Source organism: Jaculus jaculus, chromosome 17 (assembly GCF_020740685.1).
Source record: "Jaculus jaculus isolate mJacJac1 chromosome 17, mJacJac1.mat.Y.cur, whole genome shotgun sequence".
NCBI classification, from domain to species: domain Eukaryota; kingdom Metazoa; phylum Chordata; class Mammalia; order Rodentia; family Dipodidae; genus Jaculus; species Jaculus jaculus.
In genome coordinates this window covers 11,481,297-11,502,483 of record NC_059118.1, presented here as the reverse complement: position 1 = coordinate 11,502,483, position 21,187 = coordinate 11,481,297, and the positions used below count along the sequence as shown (strand labels likewise).

The window sequence follows — 21,187 nt, the reverse complement described above, 5'->3', positions numbered from 1 at the left end:
CGATGGGGTGACAGGCTGGCAGAGAGCAGGCCTCCCCCGCTCGCCCACGGCCCAGGCTGCCGGCGCAGGACCACCCTGCAACGCGTCCGAGCGTCCAGCAACTGCGCGAGAGCAAGACTAGCGCGGGCTGGCAGAGGGGCGGGGGAGGAGGGAGGGAAATCCCCAGCCGCTCCTCAAACTGCGCACGCGCAGCCTCTGCAGCCGCCAGCCCGCAGCGCACGCGCAGGACGCTCCCGGCGCGCGCGGAGTCGGCCCCGCCCACCAGGCCCCGCCCCTGTAGGCCCCGCCCCCAAACTCCCGAGCTCCGAACGCCCATATCCGGGTTCCCGCCGCCGCCGCCGCCGCCGCTGCCACCGCCACCGCCGCCACCGGCCGCCGCCACTTCCAGCAGCAGCAGCAGCAGCGGCCACAGCAGTAGCAGCAGCGTACGTGCGTCGCCTCCGTGTCCATTCAAGCCGTGCCGGGGAGTGGCGTGTTGATCCCCGACCAAGATGGCGGCCGTGGGGCGAGTGGGCTCGTTCGGCTCTTCTCCGCCGGGACTCGCCTCGACGTACGCCGGCGGCGCCCCGGCCAACGATCTGGCGTCGGGTAGCGGCGGCGCGGCGGCCGACGACGACGACGGGCAGAATCTGTGGTAAGGAGCCGTTCCCGAGCTGTGTGTGTGTGTGTGTTGGGGGGGGCGTTGGTTCTTCCCGGTGGCGGGCGGGCCGGCCCCCCTCTCTCCCGTCCCCGGGGGGTTCTCCCGTTCCCCCCGCCCCCGTCCCGAGCGCAGGGCTGGCTCCGTGCACCCCGCGGCGACCCGGCCTCAGCCTGGCGTCTCCGCTCTCCCCCCTCCCCCGTTAGGTCGTGCATCCTCAGCGAGGTGTCCACGCGCTCGCGCTCCAAGCTGCCGGCCGGGAAGAACGTGCTGCTGCTCGGTAAGCGTCCCCTTCCCCGCGGGTCCGGCCGCTCCTCCGCCGTCCTCCTCCTCCTCCTCCTCCTCCCCCGGGGCCCGGCGGACGTCCCTTTGTCAGGCCGCGCCGCGCCCCGCCTTCCCCACCTGTCCCCCTCCCCACCGACCCGGAGAGCCTGGTCCTCCGCCCTAGCATCCTCCGGACCCCGCCCGTCCTCCTGCCCTGGGATGGAGGGGACAGTGGTGGTGGTGGTGGTGATGGTTGGTGGTGGTTTCTTCCTTCCTTTCTTTCTCCCCTCGCCGAGATGAGGGGCAGGAGGCTGTTCTTGCCAGCTCCAGGGCCGGTGCAATGCCATTAATATTTTAATAGCTGGCCCTTCTGTGTAATTGACAGGAGCTGGAGACCAGAGTCCCCTTGGTGGACGTTCCTTGTTTGAATCAGCAATTCTCGGGGGCGCCGTGGGCTGCTGTTGGCTCTTGCCTTTTTTTTTTTTTTTTTTTTTTTCTTTTTCACTGTCGCCCAATACCTGGGAAAATTCGTGAAGGGCCCCCGGAGCAGCGTGAATGGGCTATAAGGATACAATAACTCGGTTCTCTTAGGTATTTTTAATCTTCCTTGGCTGGAAGGTTGGGGGAGAAAGGATCCAGAGAGAACAATTACAGCGTCAGGATTTCTGGTTTTTTGTTTTTTTTTTTTTTTTTTCTTTTCAGGTTCAGCTTCTGAATTTACAGGAGAATTTTACTTCCACCCCTTGTTTTTACTTCAGTTTGACTTATACATAGATGATGGTACATTTTAAAGCTTTGGTATGGATAACTTGAGACGTTTTGTTATGTGTATCTGAAAACAGGGATGGAAACAAAAAAGAAGCCACCTGACAAGGGGCTGTGGTTTTGTGGGAATGAATAGATAGAAAAACTGACTTTTTTTGAGTTGCTACCTGTACAGAATGCATGAATTTTTGTGTTCTTTTTTACTTATTTGAGTGAGAAAAAGAGGCAGAGCAAGAGAGAATGGGTGTGCCAAGGTCTATACTCCAGATGCTTGGGCCACCTGGCTTTACGTGGGTACTGGGGAATTGAACCCTGGTCCTTCCACTCTGAAAGCAAGTGCCTTAACTGCTGATCCATCTCTCTAGCCCCAGTCTTTGTGTTCTTTAAGGTTAGTTGGAAAATTAGCTTTGTGCCTTTCTTTTAATGAGATTGAAAGCGTCTCGTGCAGTTTAACCTGGATTAAGTAAAGGCTCCTTCTGGACAGGCCCAGTGATGTTAAGCAAGTTGCTTGGTGTCTATAAATCTTAACTTACTAATCTTGAAAATGAACGTTACAGCAATAATAATGCCTGTCTCCTGGAATTTGGGAGAAGGTAAAATGGGAGAATGTGTGTAAAGTGAAAACAGACGTGACTTTGTGATTGATTTGATTGAATTAGGGAACATTATGAAAACTCTTTTTTTAACGGGATAGTCTGTCTCTCCAGGGCCTACCCTTTTCTTTGTATTGTATTAAATACACCTGCTTTCTTAAAAACAAAATTAGTGCCAGCCTGGGTGATACTAATAGAGATAAAATGATTCTGAAAACTAGAACTTTACAATTGAGTTGATCATTCCATCAAGTTCTGGGCCACTGCTTTCCTCCCTCCCTCCCTCCCTCCCTTCCTTCCTTCCTTTCCTCCTTCCTTCCTTTCCTCCTTCCTTCCTTTCCTTTGCTTGTTTTTTTCGTGGTAGAGAGTCACTAACTGGGGCTGACCTGGTATTCTGTAGTCCCAGACTGGTCTTGAACTCAGTGATCCTCCTTCCTCTACCTCCCAAGTACTGGGATTAAAGGTGTGCACCAACACGCCCTGCCTTACTGCTTTCTTTGCAGTATATTAAACACACCTGTTTCCTTAAAAAAAAATTAGTGCTGGGATGGGTAATACTGATGGAAATAAGAGTCCAAACCAGTTCCAGAGAATGTTAATTGCTAATGCAGACAGATTACTACTAATTACTAAACTGCAGTGGACTTAAGACTGTGACCTCATCGGAATGGATTATATTTTAATGACTGTTACATAGTTTCAAATACTGCCAGGGTAAAGATTCAAGGTCCTGAGTTTTATTTATGTGTGGTCAGTTCTCTTCAGTTAGTCTTGTGCTTACCGTAGTACCTGGATGGTCAGGAGTGGCTATTTTGTAGTGAAACCAAAGTGTGGTTTTGTTCTTTCCTGGAGTTAAAGTAATTTCTACTTGTTAGCCTTTCTCTTTCTCGCTTTCTTTTATTTTTATTTTTTGGTTTTTCATAGGGTTTCACTCTAGCCTAGCCTGACCTGGAATTCACCATGTAGTCTAAGGGTGGCCTTGAACTCAAGGTGATCCTACTTCTGCCTCCCCAGTGCTGAGACTAAAGGCATGTGCCACCAAGCCTGGCACCTTTTCTTTCTTTTTTTAAAGTTTATTTTTATTTTAAATATTTTTTTATTTACTTGAGAGAGAGAGAGAGAATGGGCAGGCCAGGGCCTACAGCCACTGCAAACGAACTCCAGATGCATGTGCCCCCTTGTGCATCTGGCTTATGTGGGTCTTGGAGATTTGAACCCGGGTCCTTTGGCTTTGCAGGCAAGCACCTTAACCGCTAAGCCATCTCTCCAGCTCTCTCTCTCTCTCTCTCTCTCTCTTTTTTATTGACAACTTTCATAACCTTTTTCTTTTCAAAGTACCTTTTGGACACTAGGTCAGGACCTAAGACTGAGTGTACTTGGTGGTTGCACTCCTCCATACTTAGATTTAGTTTCCTTTTCCTTTTTATTTGTTTATTTATTTGAGAGAAGGATAGTGACTGAATGAAAGGCCTAGAGAGAAATGGGGGGGGTGGGGTGGGGGAGGGGGAGGGGGAATGGGTGCACCTGGACCTCCAGCTGCTGCAAATGAACTCCACAGACGTACTGCCTTGCACATCTGGCTTATGTGGGTTCTGGGGAATTGAACCTGGGTCCTTGGCAAGCGTCTTAACCACTAATCTATCTCCAGTCCCTAGTCCGTTCTCCCCACCACCACCAAGGTAGGGTCTCACTGCAGCCTCAGGCTGACTTGGATTCACTATGTAGTCTCATGGTAGCTTCAAACTCTCAGTGATCATCCCACCTCTGCTTCCCGAGTGCTGGAATTAAAGGTGTGTGCTGGGGCTGGAGAAATGGCTTATTGGTTAAAGTGCCTGCAGAGCCTAAGGACCCATGTTTGACTCTCCAGATCCCACATAAGCACAAGGTGACACAAGCACACAAGGTCACATATGCATACAAGGTGCCATACATGTCTGGAGTGTGAGTGCAGTGGCTGGGGACCCTGGTGTGTCAGTTCTCTCTCTTGTTCTCTCATTAAATAATCATAAAGCCGGGCGGGGTGGCGCACGCCTTTAATCCCAGCACTTGGAAGGCAGAGGTAGGAGGATTGCCGTGAGTTCCAGGCCACCTTGAGGATACATAGTGAATTCTAGGTCAGCCTGGGCTAGAGTGAAACCCTATCTCGGAAAACAAAATCAAACAAAAAATAATAAAATGTGTGCCACTGCACACCCAGCTAGTTTCCTTCTTTTATTTATTTATTTTATTCACTTATTAGAGGGAGGAAGGGAGGTGAGAGAATGGGTGAGGGCCTCTAGCCACTACAAATGAACTTCAGATGCATGCGCCACTATGTACATCTGGCTTATGTGGGTTCTGGGTAGTCAGACCTGAATCCTTAAGCTTCTCAGGCAAGTGCCTTGACCGCTAAGCCATCTCTCCAGCCCCGTTTATTTTTTCTAATATTTTTATTTATTTATTTTGAGAGAGGGCATGAGAAGAGGGGAGTGGAGAAAATGGGCATGCCAGGGCATCCAGCCATTGCAAACGAATTCCAGACACAGGCACCAACCACTTTGTACATCTGGTTTATGTGAGTCCTTAGGAATCAAACCTGGATCCTTTGGCTGTGCAGGCAAACACCTTAACCACTAAGCTATCTCTCCAGCCCTCCTTTCTTAAAATCTTTAAAAAATATTACATATATATATTTTTTTTGGTTTTTCGAGGTAGTGTCTCACTTTAGTCCAGGCTGACCTGGAATTCACTATGTAGTCTCAGGGTGGCCTCAAACACATGGCAATCCTTCTACCTCTGCCTCCCGAGTGCTGGGATTAAAGGCATGTGCCACCACGCTCGGCTAAAATATTATTTTTTGTCAGAGAGCAAGAGAGAGGGCCTCCAACCACTGCAGTCAAACTCCAGACGCCCGTGCCACCATGTGTGCGTGTGCAGCCTTGCACACTTTGATCATCTTGTGCATCTGGTTTACTTGGAACCTGGAGAGTTGAACATGAGTCCTTAGGCTTCACAGGCAAGCTCTTTAACCGCTAAACCATCTCTCCAGCCCTAGTTTCCTTTAAAAAAAATTATTTATTTATTTATATGAGAGGGGAAGATAGAGGATGGGCATGCCAGGGCCTCCAGCCATTGCAAATGAACTTCAGACACATATGCCACCTTGTGCAGCTGGTTTACATGGGTACTAGAGAATCTAACCTGGGTGCTTAGGCTTCTCAGGCAAGTACCTTAGCCACTAAGTCATTTCTCCAGCCTCTATTCTCCTTTATGAATTTAATAGTTCAGGAAGCTCCATCTGGTATCTAGTTATATAAGCTTGAAATTTAGTATTTTTTTTTATCATTTCACAATTTAAATTTAGTATTTTTATTAAGGTTTCATGAAGTTTTTCATGTTTGAAAGAAGCTATTAACTTTTATTTTTTTTATTTTTTTCATTGTTTTTTATTTATTTGAGAGTGGCAGACAGAGAGAGAAAGACAGATAGAGGGAGAGAGAGAGAGAATGGGTGCGCCAGGGTTTCTAGCCACTGCAAACGAACTCCAGACACGTGCGCCCCCTTGTGCATCTGGCTAACGTGGGACCTGGGGAACCGAGCCTCGAACCAGGGTCCTTAGGCTTCACAGGCAAGCGCTTAACCGCTAAGCCATCTCTCCAGCCCTATTAACTTTTTTTTTTTTAAGGTAGGGTTTTGCTGTAGCCCAGGCTGATTGTTATTACTGATACAATAAATGGAGTTAAATTTCTAAATTTTTTTTCTAAAGATTTCTAGAGCATTTAATCATCAGATAGTAGAGAAACCTTCAGTCTGTGGTGGTAGAGGAAAGAGATAGGAATTGTGATTTTCTTTTTTTTTCCTCAGTTTTTATTAACATTTTCCATGATTATAAAAAGTTTTCCATGGTAATACCCTCCCCCCCAACCTTCCCCTTTGAAATTCCATTCTCCATCATATCCTCTCCCCATCTCAATCTCTCTCTCTCTCTCTCTCTCTTTTTTTTTTTGGTTTTTCGGAGTAGGGTCTCACTATAGCCCAGGCTGACCTGGAATTCCCTATGGAGTCTCAGGGTGGCCTCGAACTCAAGGCAATCCTCCTACCTCTGCCTCCCGAGTGCTGGGATTAGAGGCGTGTGCCACCACGCCCGGCTTCAATCTCTCTTTTATTTTGATGTCATGATCTTTTCCTCCTCTTATGATGGTCTTGTGTAGGTAGTGTCAGGCAATGTGAGGGCATGGATATCCAGGCCATTTTATGTCTGGAGGGAGCACATTGTAAGGCGTCCTACCCTTCTTTTGGCTCTTTCATTCTTTCCACCACCTCTTCTGCATTAGACCCTGAGCCTGAGGATCAGTGAGAGACTCTGTCTCAAAAACAAGGTGTAAGGCTGGAGAAATGGCTTAGTAGTTAAGGCGCTTGCCTGCGAAGCCTAAGGACTCAGGTGTGATTCCCCAGGGTCCGCGTAAGCCAGATGTACAATGTGGCACATGCGTCTGCAGTTTGTTAGCAGTGGCTGGAGACCCTGGTGTACCCATTCTTTCTTTGTCTCTCTCTCACTGTCTGTGCCCCCTCCTCCTGATAAATACTAAAAAAAAATAATAATAATGTGGAGAGGAACTGAGGAAGACATCCGACACTATCTCTAGCCTCCATGGGCATGCACACTCACACACACAAGCATCCATCCACACACACACAAACATGCCAAAATTGGGATTCAGAACTGCAGCCTCGGGGCTGGAGAGATGGCTTAGCAGTTCAGGCGTTTGTCTGCAAAGCCAAAGGATCCCGTTTTGACTTTCCAGGACCCACGGAAGCCACATGCACAAGGGAGAGCATACACCTGGTGGTCGTTTGCAGTGGCTAAAGGCCCTGGTGTGCCCATTGTCTCTCTTGTTTTTCTCTCTCTCAAATAAATAAGTAAAATATATTAAATGCAGCCTGACGTACACATACACAGGTACAACTAAATAATTTTTTTTGTTTGGTTTTTCGAGGTAGGGTCTCGCTTTGACCCAGGCTGACCTGGAATTCACTATGTAGTCTCAGGGAGGCATCAAACTCATGGCAGTCCTCCTACCTCTGCCTCCAAGTGCTGGGATTAAAGGCGTGCACCACCACGCCTGGCTGCAACAAAAATTAAAAAAAGAAAAAAAAAGCACCCTGTATTCAGAGCCAGTACCCCAGACTATAGCCCAAAACAGGAAAGGACTTGCTTTGTAGGAAGAGAAAGAGGGTGCTTCTCAGTTACTAGGGAATTTTATCTGAAACTCAGTGTGTCTGCTTGAATGAGAATGTCTCATTGATTTCCTTGAACTCACTGTCAGCTAAGGTACTGTGTACTTGCAGTCACAGCTCAGCCCCAGCATTCTAGGGTGCCCGTCAGTGTGACTTTCTGATTGCAGGCAGTGTGGGTTACTGAAAGCTAGCTTGTGTTTTGGCAAGTCCTTGAAGCCTCATCTTTCTCATCTGCTAGTTGAGCTACAGGATCTGCAGTAGTGAGAATGTAGTAGAGGATGGTTTTGAACCCCTGATCCTTCTGCTTCCACTCCCAAGTTCTGTTATTACATGCATGTACCACCTTGCCCAGATACATTTTTGGTGGTGCTTTTTTTTTTTTTTTTTTTTTTTGTATTTTCAAGGTAGGGTCTCACTCTAGCCCATGCTGACGTGGAATTCACTCTGTAGTCTCAAGGTGGCCTCGAACTCATGGTGATCCTCCTACCTCTGCCTCCCGAGTGCTGGGATGAAAGGTGTACGCCACTATGTCCAACGGCTCTAAATATTTTAAATGAAGATTATAGGACACATTATAATTAGTTGTAAATTAATAAAATATTCCCTTGTAGAATGATCTGGTTAGTTCTACCTAGGGAAGAAATCTAGAGTTAATTGTTCCCTATAGGCAGGCTTCAGTTCAGGCTACTGTACAGAAAAAAAAAATCCTACAAAATGTTAAGTTTCATCAAGAAATGTATTTGAAACAATCTTTTTAAAAAAGAAATTATTTTGGTTTATCAAGGTAGAGCCTCACTCTAGCCCAGGCTTACCTGGAATTCCTCTGTAGTTTAAGGGGCCCTCGAACTCAAGGTGATCCTCCTACCTCTGTCTCCCAAGTGCTGGGAGTAAGGTGTGCACCACCACGCCTGGCTTGAAACAGTCTTTTTTAAAACTAAGGAACAAAACCTGACCCTGTTAGGTTAGATTATGGCTAGTAGAAAACCTTAATATGAATGCAGTGAAACTAGAGATGTGTTTAGAAGGTAACATGTATCTGTCAAGGGAATACCTGGCTTTCTGTGTAAGGAAAATAAAGAAAAGTGCTTAGTGTGAAATTGCTAATTTTATGAAGAGCTTGGATTAAAGATCACCATGATCCCATGGCTGCAAAAGTGGTTTTATTAGTTGAATTATTTTGATGCTGTTTTCTGGTGTGATTAGTTATGGAATATGATGCAAGGGATAGAATGATTCAAGGAATGGAGTATTTCATATCTAACACTGAATTGACTTTCCAAGAATTAACATAAAATTGTTTTAACCATGTGTTGCTTGCTACTAAAAATACACAAAATTGGGTTGGAGAGGTGTCTCAGCAGTCAAGGTGCTTGCTTGCAAAGTTTAATGACCAGGATAGATTCCACAGTGCCTACATAAAAAACTAGATGCACAAAGTGGTGCATGCATCTGGAGTTGGATTGCAGAGGTTAGAGGCCCTGGCGCACCCATTCTCTCTGACTCTTTCTTTGCTTGCAAATAAAAGAAAATGTACAAAATACAGTGTACTTGTGAGGCACATCTGGCACCTTATAATTGTCAGGGTTAAGCAAATTTCTGTTCAGGGCCAGATACTGAGTAATGTAGGCTTTGTGAGTCATCTAATCTCTGTGACCACTACTCAGTTCTGCTCTTGTAGTTTCAAAACTGCCCCAGACAAAACAAGTGAAATAAGAACGGCATTGCTTAAATAAAACTTAAGTACAGGGCTGGAGGGATGGCTTAGCAGTTAAAGTGTTTGCCTGCGGGCTGGAGGGATGGCTTAGCAGTTAAGATGTTTGCCTGCGAAGCTTAAGGACCCAGGTTTGATTCCCCAGAACCCACATAAGCCAGATGCACAAGAGGGCACATGCATCTGGAGTTCTTTTGCAATGGCTAGAGGCCCTGGTGTTGCCCATTCTCTTTCTGTTTGTCTGTCTCTCATAAATAGGTAAATAAAAATAAAGTATTTAAGAAAAAAATCTTTACTGACAGACACAGACAGCAGGCCAGTTTTGACCTATGACTTGAAATTTGTTTTCTGTATCCCTGGTATTATGGTCATCAGTGTCATCCATAAGCAGAGATGATAGTTGATAGAGGTTTGGCCAGTGGGACATGGTGCTTAGTGGAAGCATGTTGGGTGAATGATGAAAAGCTTTCAGTAAGTTGAATATGGGTTAAAAGTCAAGAGGAGAGGGCTGAGAGATGGCTTAGTGGTTAAGGCACTTGCCTGCAAGCCTAAAAGGGCCAAGGTTTGATTTCCTAGGACCCATATAAGCCAGATGCATAAGGTGGGGCATGCATCTGGAATTCATTTACAGTGGCTGGTGGCCCTGGTGTGCCCATTCTCTCTCTTTCTCTCTCTCTCTCTCTCTCTCTCTCTGTCTCTCTCTCTCTCTGCCTCTCTCAAGTAAACAAATAGAACAAAAGTGTTTGTAATAAGTGAAGTGTGTTACAGTGTTGTAGCCAGTGCTCTTGCAGAAACGGAAAACATTGCCAGAAGCGTCCCAGGTTAGAACAGTAGTTCCGCGTGCGGCCACGGGAGCAGGAGCGCTGGCTGACGAAAGCATTTGGAAGGGAATGAAAAATGAAAGCTTGGACACACACGCACACTTGCCCCATAATTTTTAATTTTTTAATTGTTTTATTTATTTATTAGATACATAAGGACAGAGAGAAAGAGAGAGAGAATGAGAATGAATGAGCACACCAGGGCCTCTAGCCACTGCAGACAAACTCCAAATGCATGTACCACAATGTGCATCTGGTTTACGTGGGACCTGGAGAATCGAACCTGGGTCCTTAGGCTTTGCAGGCATGTGTCTTAAGCGCAAAGCCATCGCTCCAGCCTTGCCTCTGCAACTTTTTGTACTTAGGAAGTAGAATACAAGAGGATTAGGTTTCAAGGCCATTTTATTTGAGAGAGGGAAGAGAGAGGGAGTGGGTGTGCCAGGACCTCTAGCCAGTGCCAATGAACTCTAGAGCATGCACCACCTTGTGCATCTGGCTTACGTGAGTCCTGGGGAATCGAACCTGGATCCTTTGGCTTTGCAGGCAAATGACTTAACCACTAAGCCATTTCTCTAGGCCTCAAGGCCATTTTGGCTGCATAGTGAGTTGGAAGCCAGCCTGGGCTATGAGACCAGTCTCAGAAAACAAAAAAAGAGGGCTGGAGAGATGGCTTAGCGGTTAGGGTGCTTGTCTGCAAACCAAAGGACCCAGCTTTGATTTTTCCCAGGATCCACATAAACCACGTGGCATGTGCATCTGGAGCTTGTTTGCAGTGGCTGGAGGCCCTGGCATGCCCATTCTCTCTCTCTCAAATAAAAGTAAAATATTTAAAAAAGTAAAAAGAGCCAGGCATGGTGGCACACACCTTTAATCCCAGCACTCAGGAGGCAGAGGTAGGAGGATTGCTGTGAGTTTGAGGTCAGCCTGGAATGACAGAGTGAGTTCCAGGTCAGTCTGAGCTAGAGTGAGACCCTGCCCTGAAAGAAAAAGAAAGAAAATGCAAAACAGAGGAACCTTGAATTCTGTGTTGTTAATAAGTGAGTGGACATGGGTCAGTCTATTTTATTTTTATTTTTAGTTTTTTTTAAATTTTTATTAGCATTTTCCATGATTGTAAAAAAATATCCTATGGTAATTCCCTCCCCCCCCTTTCCCCTTTGAAATTCCATTCTCTATCATATTACCTCCCCATCACAACAATTGTACTTATATATATACAATATCAACCTATTAAGTACCCTCTTCCCTTCCTTTCTCTTCCCTTTATGTCTTCTTTTTAACTTACTGGCCTCTGCTACTAAGTATTTTCCTTCTCACGCAGAAGCCCAAGGGTCAGTCTATTTAATTTGTGAAGAAAGATTTTAGAATTATCTCTTCGTTAATTTTTTTTTTTTCTTTCCTTGGCTTTTTAGGTCGGGTCTCACTCTAGCCCAGACTAGCCTGGAATTCACTATGTAGTCTCAGGGTGGCCTCGAACTCGCAGCGACCCTTCTGCCTTTGCCTCTCAAGTCCTGGGATTAAAGGCCTGAACCACCACTCCCCGCCCTTCGGCCATTTCTTCAGTCTTTTTTTTTTTTTTTTTTAAATTAGAATTATGGTGTGTGTAACACAGAACAGTGAGTCAGCCAAGGAAAACAGGGCTGACTAAGACTTGCTCCCTGCTCTTCAGAAGCTTATAAACCCCATGGGTTGGAGAAATGACTCAATCAGCAAAGTGCTTGCCCTGCAAACACGAGGTTCTGTGTTCAGTCCCCAGAACCCACTTAGAAAAGCTGGGCGTGGTGGTGCCCACTTGAAGTCCCAGCACTGCAGAGGTGGAGACAGACTGCTGGGCCTCACTGGCTAGCCGGTCTAGCTTTCTTGGTGAGCTCCAGGATGCAGACCCTGTCTCAGGTAGATGGCGCCCGAGGAGGCCTGTGGTTGCAAAGGTCCTAGCACGTCTGGGAAGGGCGGAGGGAGTCCTGGTGGAGAGGCCAATGCTGCCGTCCTCCCTGCTGTCTTGGGAAGTGGGGCATTGTGTGGACAGCCTCTTGACCTCAACTGAGATCGTGTCATGCTCAACGGGGTTAAAAGAACCAAACGGGGCTGGAGAGATGGCTTAGCGGTTAAGCGCTTGCCTGTGAAGCCTAAGGACCCCAGTTCGAGGCTCGGTTCCCCAGGACCCACATTAGCCAGATGCACAAGGGGGCGCACGCGTCTGGAGTTCGTTTGCAGAGGCTGGAAGCCCTGGCGTGCCCATCCTCTCTCTCTCCCTCTATCTGTCTTTCTCTCTGTGTCTGTCGCTCTCAAATAAATAAATAAAAAATATTTAAAAAGAAAACCAAACGACAGTATATCTAAAACACCTGAGTGTTTTATATTATAACAGTAGTGCGTATTTCTTGCCAAACAAAGAAAAAAAGAAGATAAAAGATGAAAATAATATATAACTGCCACAGCCGTCCTTCTTTGTTCCACCCACTGTCCAGGCAGCGCCCTGCCAGGGAGCTGCTCCACCACCCTCGGGACTCGGCGGGGAAGCCCTTTACGTGGGGATGGAGAACTGAACCCCGAGCAGCTGGGGAAGCCCTTTACGTGGGGATGGAGAACTGAACCCCGAGCAGCTGGGGAAGCCCTTTACGTGGGGATGGGGAACTGACCCCCGAGCAGCTGGGGAAGCCCTTTACGTGGGGATGGGGAACTGAACCCCGAGCAGCTGGGGAAGCCCTTTACGTGGGGATGGAGAACTGAACCCCGACCAGTAGTCTTTGCAAGCAAGTGCCTTTAACTGCCGAATGATCTCTCCAGCCCCAATTTATCTTATTTTCGAGGTAGGGTCTTCCCAGGCTGACTTGGAATGTACTATGTGGACTCTGGCTGCCCTTGAACTGCCAGTGATCCTCTTTCCTCAGCTTCCTGAGGGCTGGGATTAAAGATGTGTGCTACCACGCCCCACTCGTCCAGCCCCAATTAAAACTTTTTTTTTTTTAATTCATTTATTTGAGAGAGACAGGCAGATAGAGAGAGAAAATGGGTGCACCAGGGCCTCCAGCCACTGCAAACGAACTCCAGACATGTGGCGCCCTTGTGAATCTGGCTGACGGGGGTCCTTAGGCTTCACAGGCAAGCGCTTAACCACTAAGCCATTTCTCCAGCCCTTAATTTTTTTTTAATTTTTATTTATTTATTTGAGAGTGACAGACAGAGAAAGAGACAGAGAGGGGGGGAGGGGAAGAATGGGCGCACCAGGGCTTCCAGCCACTGCAAATGAACTCCAGACGCATGCGCCCCCTTGTGCATCTGGCTAACGTGGGTCCTGGGGAATTGAGCCTTGAACCGGGGTCCTTAGGCTTCACAGGCAAGCACTCAACCACTAAGCCATCTCTCCAGCCCAATTTTTTTTTTTTTTTAATGCTAGTTGCATAGTGGGACAGAGGCTTCATGTCAGACTTTTTTCACCCTTCTTTTACTTGGTCCTTTTACTTGCGTCAGACGTGCATGCTGGTAGAGGGTCTTCCACGCCTGAGATGTGCTCTCTTGTGGAGAGAGGGACAGGACAAATGTCCTCTGGGATTGCCTCACAAGCATGTCCTTTATGTCGTGTCCTGCCTCTGGTTGACACAAGCTGCCTAGAGAGATTCTTGTCTTTTTTTTTTTTTTTTTTTTTTGAGGTAGGGTCTTGCTGTAGCCCAGGCTGACCTGCAACTTGCTCTGTAGTTCCAGGCTTAGAGATCCTCCTCCACCTGCTTCCAGAGTGCTGGGATTAAAGGTGTGAGCTCCTGAGCCCAGCCATCATATTTTGAGTGAGGGGCTGTTCAGACAAGTATCCCTTTGTAGTCCAGACTAGTCTTGCTATGTAGGATGACCTTAAACTTCATTCCTCCTGTTTCTACCTCCTGAGTACTGAGTAGCAAGTGAACACCAAAATGTCCACTTTATGCAGTGCTGGGCATCACAGCCAAGGCTTTGTGCATGCCAGGCAGGCACTCTATCAACTGAACTATGTCTCCAGCCCAGATTTTTGCCTTTTTGTATGCTTTTTAAAAAATATTTGAGAGAGAAAGAAGCAAATAGCAACAGACTGGGCATGCCAGGGCCTCTAGCCACTGCAAATGAATTCCAGACAAATGTATCTGGCTTATGTGGGTACTGGGGAATTGAACCTGGGTCCTTAGGCTTCGCAGGCAAGCACTTTAACCGCTGAGCCATCTCTCCAGCCCTTTTTTGCTTTTTGTGACAGGCTCACACTATATGCCAGGTTGGCTTGGAACTTACTGTGTAGTCCTTGAGCTCATGACCCTCCTGCCTTGCCCGCCCCAGTGTTTGGATTGTAGAGGTGTGCTGTCGTGCCTTGCTGGGGCCCTGTGGAGAGCCTTCTCTATGCCAGGCTCCGTTGGGGGTGAGAGGATTCTTGGGACTTAGTGGCTCATGTGTTTGTGGAGTTGTGCTCCACAAAAGATTGACTTGTGTTGTCTTGGAGGCTTGGCTGACAGCTACCTTTGAAGCTATTGCCTTGGCCTTAGTTTTTTGAAATAAAGATATTTAATTAATCCCTTATAACTTCAAAATGTGGGCTTTAGAGTCTTTATTTTCAGTTTCACCACTTCTGATGTGTTACCAGAAGTGAGATTTGTGAAATCAGAGTGGGGAAAAATAAAGGCCTCAAACTCCTTTGTTTAACATACTACAGTTGACCATAAACTCTTTTCTTATCAAGTTTTACTTGTGGAGTTAATCAAAGGATCTACACAGCGATAAAGGCTTAGTTACCAATTTTTAAAGTTTCAGAAAAGAAGAAATTACCAGTGTAGTGGTGAAACAGCCTTTCTTCCCAGTGTAAGAGATAGGATCGGAAGTACAGGGGCATAGGACACCTCACTCAGAGAAAGTCTGCTAAAAATTACAGTGACCCTTGGGAGCAGAAATAACTTTCTTCAGTGTCGGAGAAGGGCCTCTGAAGACAGCAGCACCTTGCTTATGTAAAGAAGAGTGTGCGCAGGCCCCGGCTCTGGGCGCTTCCCTGTGCGGCCTTGGGTAAGCCGATCTGAGCGTCGGCCTCGTCTGCCCAGTGGGAGGTAGCTGTACTGGTTACCTTCCTTGTTGCCCTGACAAAACAGCTGACCAGACGCAATTTAAGGGAGGAAGGGCTGATGGTGGCTTACTGTTCTATAGGGTACGGCGCAGTCCACCATGGCGGTGGAGAAAAGAGGTGGGAGGCAAGAACACGGTCACTGAGGGATTTTGAAACTCAGCCAGTTTTAGGTGAATGCTGCATTGGTGGTACTTGTTTGAGATACGATCTGTTCTGGAGAAATACACTACAGTGTTTGCTATGAGAGGAGCAGAATAGGTGCTTTTATTGTAGGAACTTTCTAGACATTAGGGATACAACGGTGAACAAAAAAGACAAAACAGGGCTGGAGAGATGGCATAGCAGCTAAGCGCTTGTCTGTGAAGCCTAAGGACCCCAGTTTCAGGCTCGATCCCAGGACCCACATAAGCCAGATGCAAAGGTAGGCACATGCATCTGGAGTTGGTTTGCAGTGGCTGGAGGGCCAGACACAGCCATTCTCTCTTTCTATCTCTCTGTCGCTCTCAAATGAATAAAAATAAAAATTAAAAAAAGACAAAAGACTTGTCCTTCTGGAGCAAGCTTTGGGGTAGAGACCCAGTGAGACATACTAACCAACCCCAGTACGCCCAGTGCTCAGAAAAGAAGACAGACAAGGTGCGCCAGCAACGGTGAGAGGCTTCGTTTTACTTACCTCCTTCGGAACATTTAAAAAAATTGTTTGCTTGTTTATTTGAGAGGCGGAGAGGTAGATAGAGCAAGAGTGGCTGTCCCTGGGCCTCCAGCCACTGCAGACAAATGCATGTATGTGCCACCTGTGCATCTGGCTTATGTGGGTACTAGAGAATCGAACTTGAGCCTTTTTTTTTTGGTTTTTCAAGGTAGGGTCTCACTGTAGCCCAGGCTGACCTGGGATTCACTGTGGAGTCTCAGGGTGGCCTTGAACTCATGGCAATCCTCCTATCTCTGCCTGCCTCCCAAGTCCTGGGACTAAAGGTGTGTGCCACCACAGCCAGCTTAAAAAAAAATATATATATATATATATATATATATATATTTATTTATTTATTTATTTGAGAGAGAGAATATGGGCACACCAGGGTCTTCAGCCACTGCAAAGGAACTCCATATGCATGCACCTCCTTGTGCATCTGGCTTATGTGGGACCTGGAGATTCGAACTGGGATCCTTTGGCTTTGCAGGCAAACAACCACTAAGCCATCTCTCCAGCCCCATTCTTTATTTTTATCTATTTATTAGAGATGGTGGGGGAAGAATGGGTGCACCAGGGCCTTTAGCTACTGCAAATGAACTCCAGACACATGCACCACCATGTGCATCTGGCTTATGTGGGACCTAACAATTGAAAGTGGGTCCTTAGGCTTTGTAGGCAAATGCCTTAACCATACCAGGGCCTATAGCTACTGCAGATAAACTCCAGATGCATGTGCCACTTTTTGCATTTGGTTCTATGTGGGTAATTGAACTGGGACTGGGGTTGTTAAGCTGTTCAGGAAAGTGCTTTAACTGTTGAGCTATCTCTCCAGCCTTAGAGGTGTAATCGTGTTCCTTTGTCTCTGTGTGGAGATGAAAGCAGAACTTTGTACGTGTGCATGTTGGGTGAGCGCTCCCATCTCCAAGCCACATCTCTGACCCTGAGCCAGCAGCTTCACACCCTAGAGAGCTTGTCGAAGCTGCAGATCCTTGAGCCTTTGTCTCTACTTTCCTGCTGATGGGACTATCTGACACCAGCCTCCCGCCCTGCCATGCTTTCCCCATCGTGAGGGAATCTACCCCTGGAACTGTGAGCCAAATTAAACCTCTTTCCTTCCACACATGCCTTTAATCCCAGCACTCAGGAGGTAGAAGGATCGCTGTGAGTTAAAGGCCACTCTGAGACTACATGGTGAATTCCAGGTCAGTCTGAGCTAGAGTGAGACCCTACCTTGAAAAACCAAATGCAAACAAACAGTAATCTGGAGAGTTGGGTGTGGTGGCGCACGCCTTTAATCCCAGCAGTCAGGAGGCAGAGGTAGGAGGATCATTGTGAGTTTGAGGCCAGCCTGAGACTACATACTGAATTTCAGGGAGGATAAGTTCTACTCATGCTTTTACGATTTTTTTTTTTTTTTTTTTTTGAGATAGCGTCTCACTTTTAGGCCAGGCTTGCTTGGAACCCGCTGTGCAGCCCACACTGGTCCTAAATTCTCTTGCTTTTCAGCCTCCCAAGTTCTTGGATTACAGTTGTGAGCTACTGCGCCTAGCTTTCCCACTTCAGTTTAAAACAATTTTAGACAATTTAAAGTTTTAAATATTTTATTTATATGCAAGCGGGGGGAGGGGGGGGAAGAGAGGGAGAGGGAGGAGACGAATGGGCATGTCATGGCCTCCAGCCACTGCATGTGAACTTCAGATGCATGTACCACTTTCTCCATCACTCTGGCTTTACATGGGTACTGGGGAATTGAGCCTGGGTCATTAGGCTTTGCAGGCAGGTGCCTTAACCACTGAGCCATCTCTCCAGCCCTGGAAACTTTATTCTTACTCAATTAGAAATTCAGGTAGTGGGCCCAGCAGTGTGTTTTAGCAAGCCCCACATCGTTCTGACAACATGCGTGAGAACTATTGACTAGTCCCGTGAAATGAGTGGCAGCCTCCCATGGGGGCAATCAGGTCTGGAGTCCCGGAGTCTTTCCTGTTAGTTCTCCGTCCTCAGGAAAGGAGCTACTTTACTTCACGAGCTGATAGTACTGGGCATGTGAAGGGAGGGTGACGGGATGGTGTGTGTGCACTTCATTGCAGGTTGGCCTCGAACTCATGAAGTCTCCTACCTCTGCCTTCCAAGTGCTGGGATTAAAGGTGTGCACTGCCATTCCTGGTTTGAGTGACAGAATACATATTTAAATCTTTTTTGGTGTTTTCTAGGTAGTGTCTTACTCTCCAGCTCAGGCTGACCTGGAATTCAGTATGTAGTCTCAAGGTGCCTTTGAACTCATGGTGATTCACCTACCTCTGCCTAAGATTAAAGGTGTGTGCCACCACACCTGGCCCTTAAAAAAAGTTTTTTTAATTATTGAAAACTCCCATAAATGTAGACAATATATCATGGTCATAATCCCTTCCCACCATCTCCTTTATCTCATTCCCAAATCCCTACTCCACTGAATCCCTTTTTTCCATTTAGTCTGTCTTTTTTTTTTTAATTATTTATTTGCAAGCAGAGTGAGACAAAGGGGAGAGAGAATGAGCATGCCAGGTTCTATAGTCACTGAAGACAAGCTTTAGATGCATGTGCCCTTGTGATTCTGACTTTACATGGGCATACTGTATATAACATGGTATTGTGAAATATGTATGCATTATAGAATGGTTCAGTTGAGCTATTATCTTTATACTTTGTAACATTTAAAGTTGGGATTAAATGTTTCTAATCCCAGCACTATTGAGTGCTGAGGCAGGAGGATCCTGAGTTCCAGGCCAGCCTAAGATACATAATGAAATCCTACCAGTAAACGACAATTAAAAAAATAAGGAATTGGGCTGGAGAGATTGCTTAGTGGTTAAGGCGCTTGCTGCAAAGCCTAAGGACTTGGGTTTGATTCCCCAGTACTCACATAAGTCTGGAGTTTGTTTTCAGTGGCTGGAGGCCCTGGCATACCCATTCTCTCTCTATATGCCTCCTTCTTTCTCTCTCTTAAATAAATATAATAAATTTTAAAATAAGTAAAAAAATAAGAAATCAGGGTGGAGAGATCCTCAGTGGTTAAGGCACTTGCCTGGAACGCCTAATGACCTGGATTCAATTCCCCAGAAAAGCCTGATGCATAGTAGTGCATTCATCTGCAGTTTGTTTGCAGTGGCTCATTTCTGGTACATTCATTCTCATTCTCTCTCTCTCTCTCTCTCTCTCTCTCTCTGTGTGTGTGTGTGTGTGTGTGTGTGTGTGTGTGTATGTATGTCTGTCTGTCTTCTCTCTGTTTATTAATTTATTTATAAGCAGAAAGAGTCTGGGGCTAAAAAAGATATACTCATTAAAGACAGATGGACAATGGCACGCGTGTCTGGAGTTCGTTTGCAGTGGCAACATGCCCTGGTGTTGCCCGTTCTGTCTCTCTCTCATAAATAAACAAAATAAAATATTAAAGTACTCAAAAAGACAAAATACTGGGTCATATGAAATGTAGTTCATGACAACTACCTGTTTGGAGATATTAAAGCTTTAAAAATATTTCTGACATTTTGTTGTTGATTATGGGTCTGCTATAAGGCTGGTTCTAGGGGATAGTCAGTTACATTGGTAACAGTCAGGAGAAGGGCTGGCTCTGAGTGTAAGGACTGCAGGCTGGAGAGATGGCTCATCCGTTAAAGGCCCTGGCTAGCAAAACCTGACTGCCCAGGTTTGATTCCCGGTAGCCATGTAAAGCCAGATTCACAAAGTGGCACATGAATCTGGAATTTGTTTACAGTGGTAAGAGGCCTTGGCATGCCATTTTCTCTCTCATTCTCTCCTCTCTATCTCCTTGCAGGTAAATAAAAATAAGTACATTTTTTAAAAGACTGCAGAAGCTCTTGGAACTTGGCTCTTAGGCATCCCACAGCTTTCCTCACATGGGAGTCGAAATTACTCTTGTTCTTTTGGTGTGACTAGATATGAATTTTATTTGCTTATTTCTCAATTACAAAACCAAAAATTATATTAAATACCATAAACTGTACAATGAAGAAAATTCAAATTAGTAGCAGCAGTGTAACCCATAACTGTTTTAATGTCCTTGTTGGTGTAATAGACATATTTTCACACATTCTACTTCTCAACAACTAACTGTATCTGAAGTTTAAGCATCATGGGAATTGTCATGATCCTAGACTGTACCGTTTTTTAATCTAGTCTGTCATTTTGGTGAGCCAGGGTAATAATGGACTATAAACTAGTACTCAATGTGCACTTAATTGTCCCATTCTTTTTTAAATTAGATGAAATTATATATACTCACTCTGTACAATGTGATGTTTTGGATCATACATACATTGTGAGATGGCTTCAACAAGCTAATTAACATGTTTCTCACTTCACATAGTTGTGAATTTGGGGGCTCGAAGATAGCTCAGTGGGAAGCACTTACCATGCATGCGTGATGGCCTGAGGCTGGATCCTCAGAGCCCATGGCAGGCTGGCCACAGCTCACACAGGAGATGCTTTTCTTTTTTATTTATTTAGTTTTAATTTGAGAGAGAAAGAGGCAGATTGAGAATGGGCACACCAGGGCCTCTAGGCCACTACAAATGAATTCCATCTGCATATGCCACCTTGTGCATCTAGCTTTACATGAATACTGGAGAGTTGAACCTGGGTCTGTAGACTTCTCAGGCAAGCACCTTAACCACTAAGCCATTTCTCCAGCCTGGAAGTTGCATTCTTGATGAAGTCTCCCCATCTAAAATGGCACCAGTCACATGGTGGCACACACCCTTAGTCCAGGCACTCAGGAGGCAGAGAATCGCCATGAGTTCGAGGCCAGCCTGAGACTACATAGTAAATTCCAGGTTAACGTGGGCTCCATGGAGACCTTACCTAAAAAATAAAATAATATAAAATTGGAGGGATGGCTCAGCGGTTAAGGCACTTGCCTGCAAAGCCTAGTGACCTGACTTCAGTTCTCCCAGGAGGCCCTGGTGTGCTTATTCTCTCTCTAGCCAGATGTGGTGGCATATACCTTTAGTTCCAGCACTTGAGAGGCAAAGGTAGGAGAATTGCTATGTGTTCGAGGCCATCCTGAGACTACATAGTGAATTTCAGGTCAGCCTGGGCTAGAGTGAGAGTATACCTGAAAAACCAAAATCAAAAACAAGAAAGAGCTTTAATCCCAGCATTTGGGAGGCAGAAGGAGGAGGATGGCAGTGAGTTTGAGGCCACTCTGAGACTAGATAGTGAACTCCAGGTCAGCCTGGCTAGAGTGAGACTCTACCTCAAAAAACAAAAAACAAAGGCTTAGCAGTTAAAGTGCTTGCCTGCAAGCCTAAGGACCCAGGTTCGATTCCCCAGTACCCACGTAAGCCAGATGTACAATGTGACGCATACATTTGGAGTTCGCTTGCAGTAGCCGGAGGCCCTAGCATGCCTATTCTGTG

At 46.2% G+C, this 21,187-nt stretch overlaps 1 protein-coding gene across 1 annotated transcript in view; it reads left to right on the top strand.

The window, feature by feature from the left end:
* The first annotated feature begins 333 nt into the window (after nt 1–333).
* Dync1li1 (dynein cytoplasmic 1 light intermediate chain 1) overlaps nt 334–21,187 on the top strand; it is a 43,891-nt gene continuing 23,037 nt past the window's right edge. Inside the window, exons 1-2 of the mRNA XM_045136948.1 lie at nt 334–634; nt 844–917. Coding sequence (XP_044992883.1) covers nt 492–634; nt 844–917 — 217 coding nt within the window. The 5' untranslated portion in view covers nt 334–491. The remainder of the gene's footprint in view (nt 635–843; nt 918–21,187) is intronic.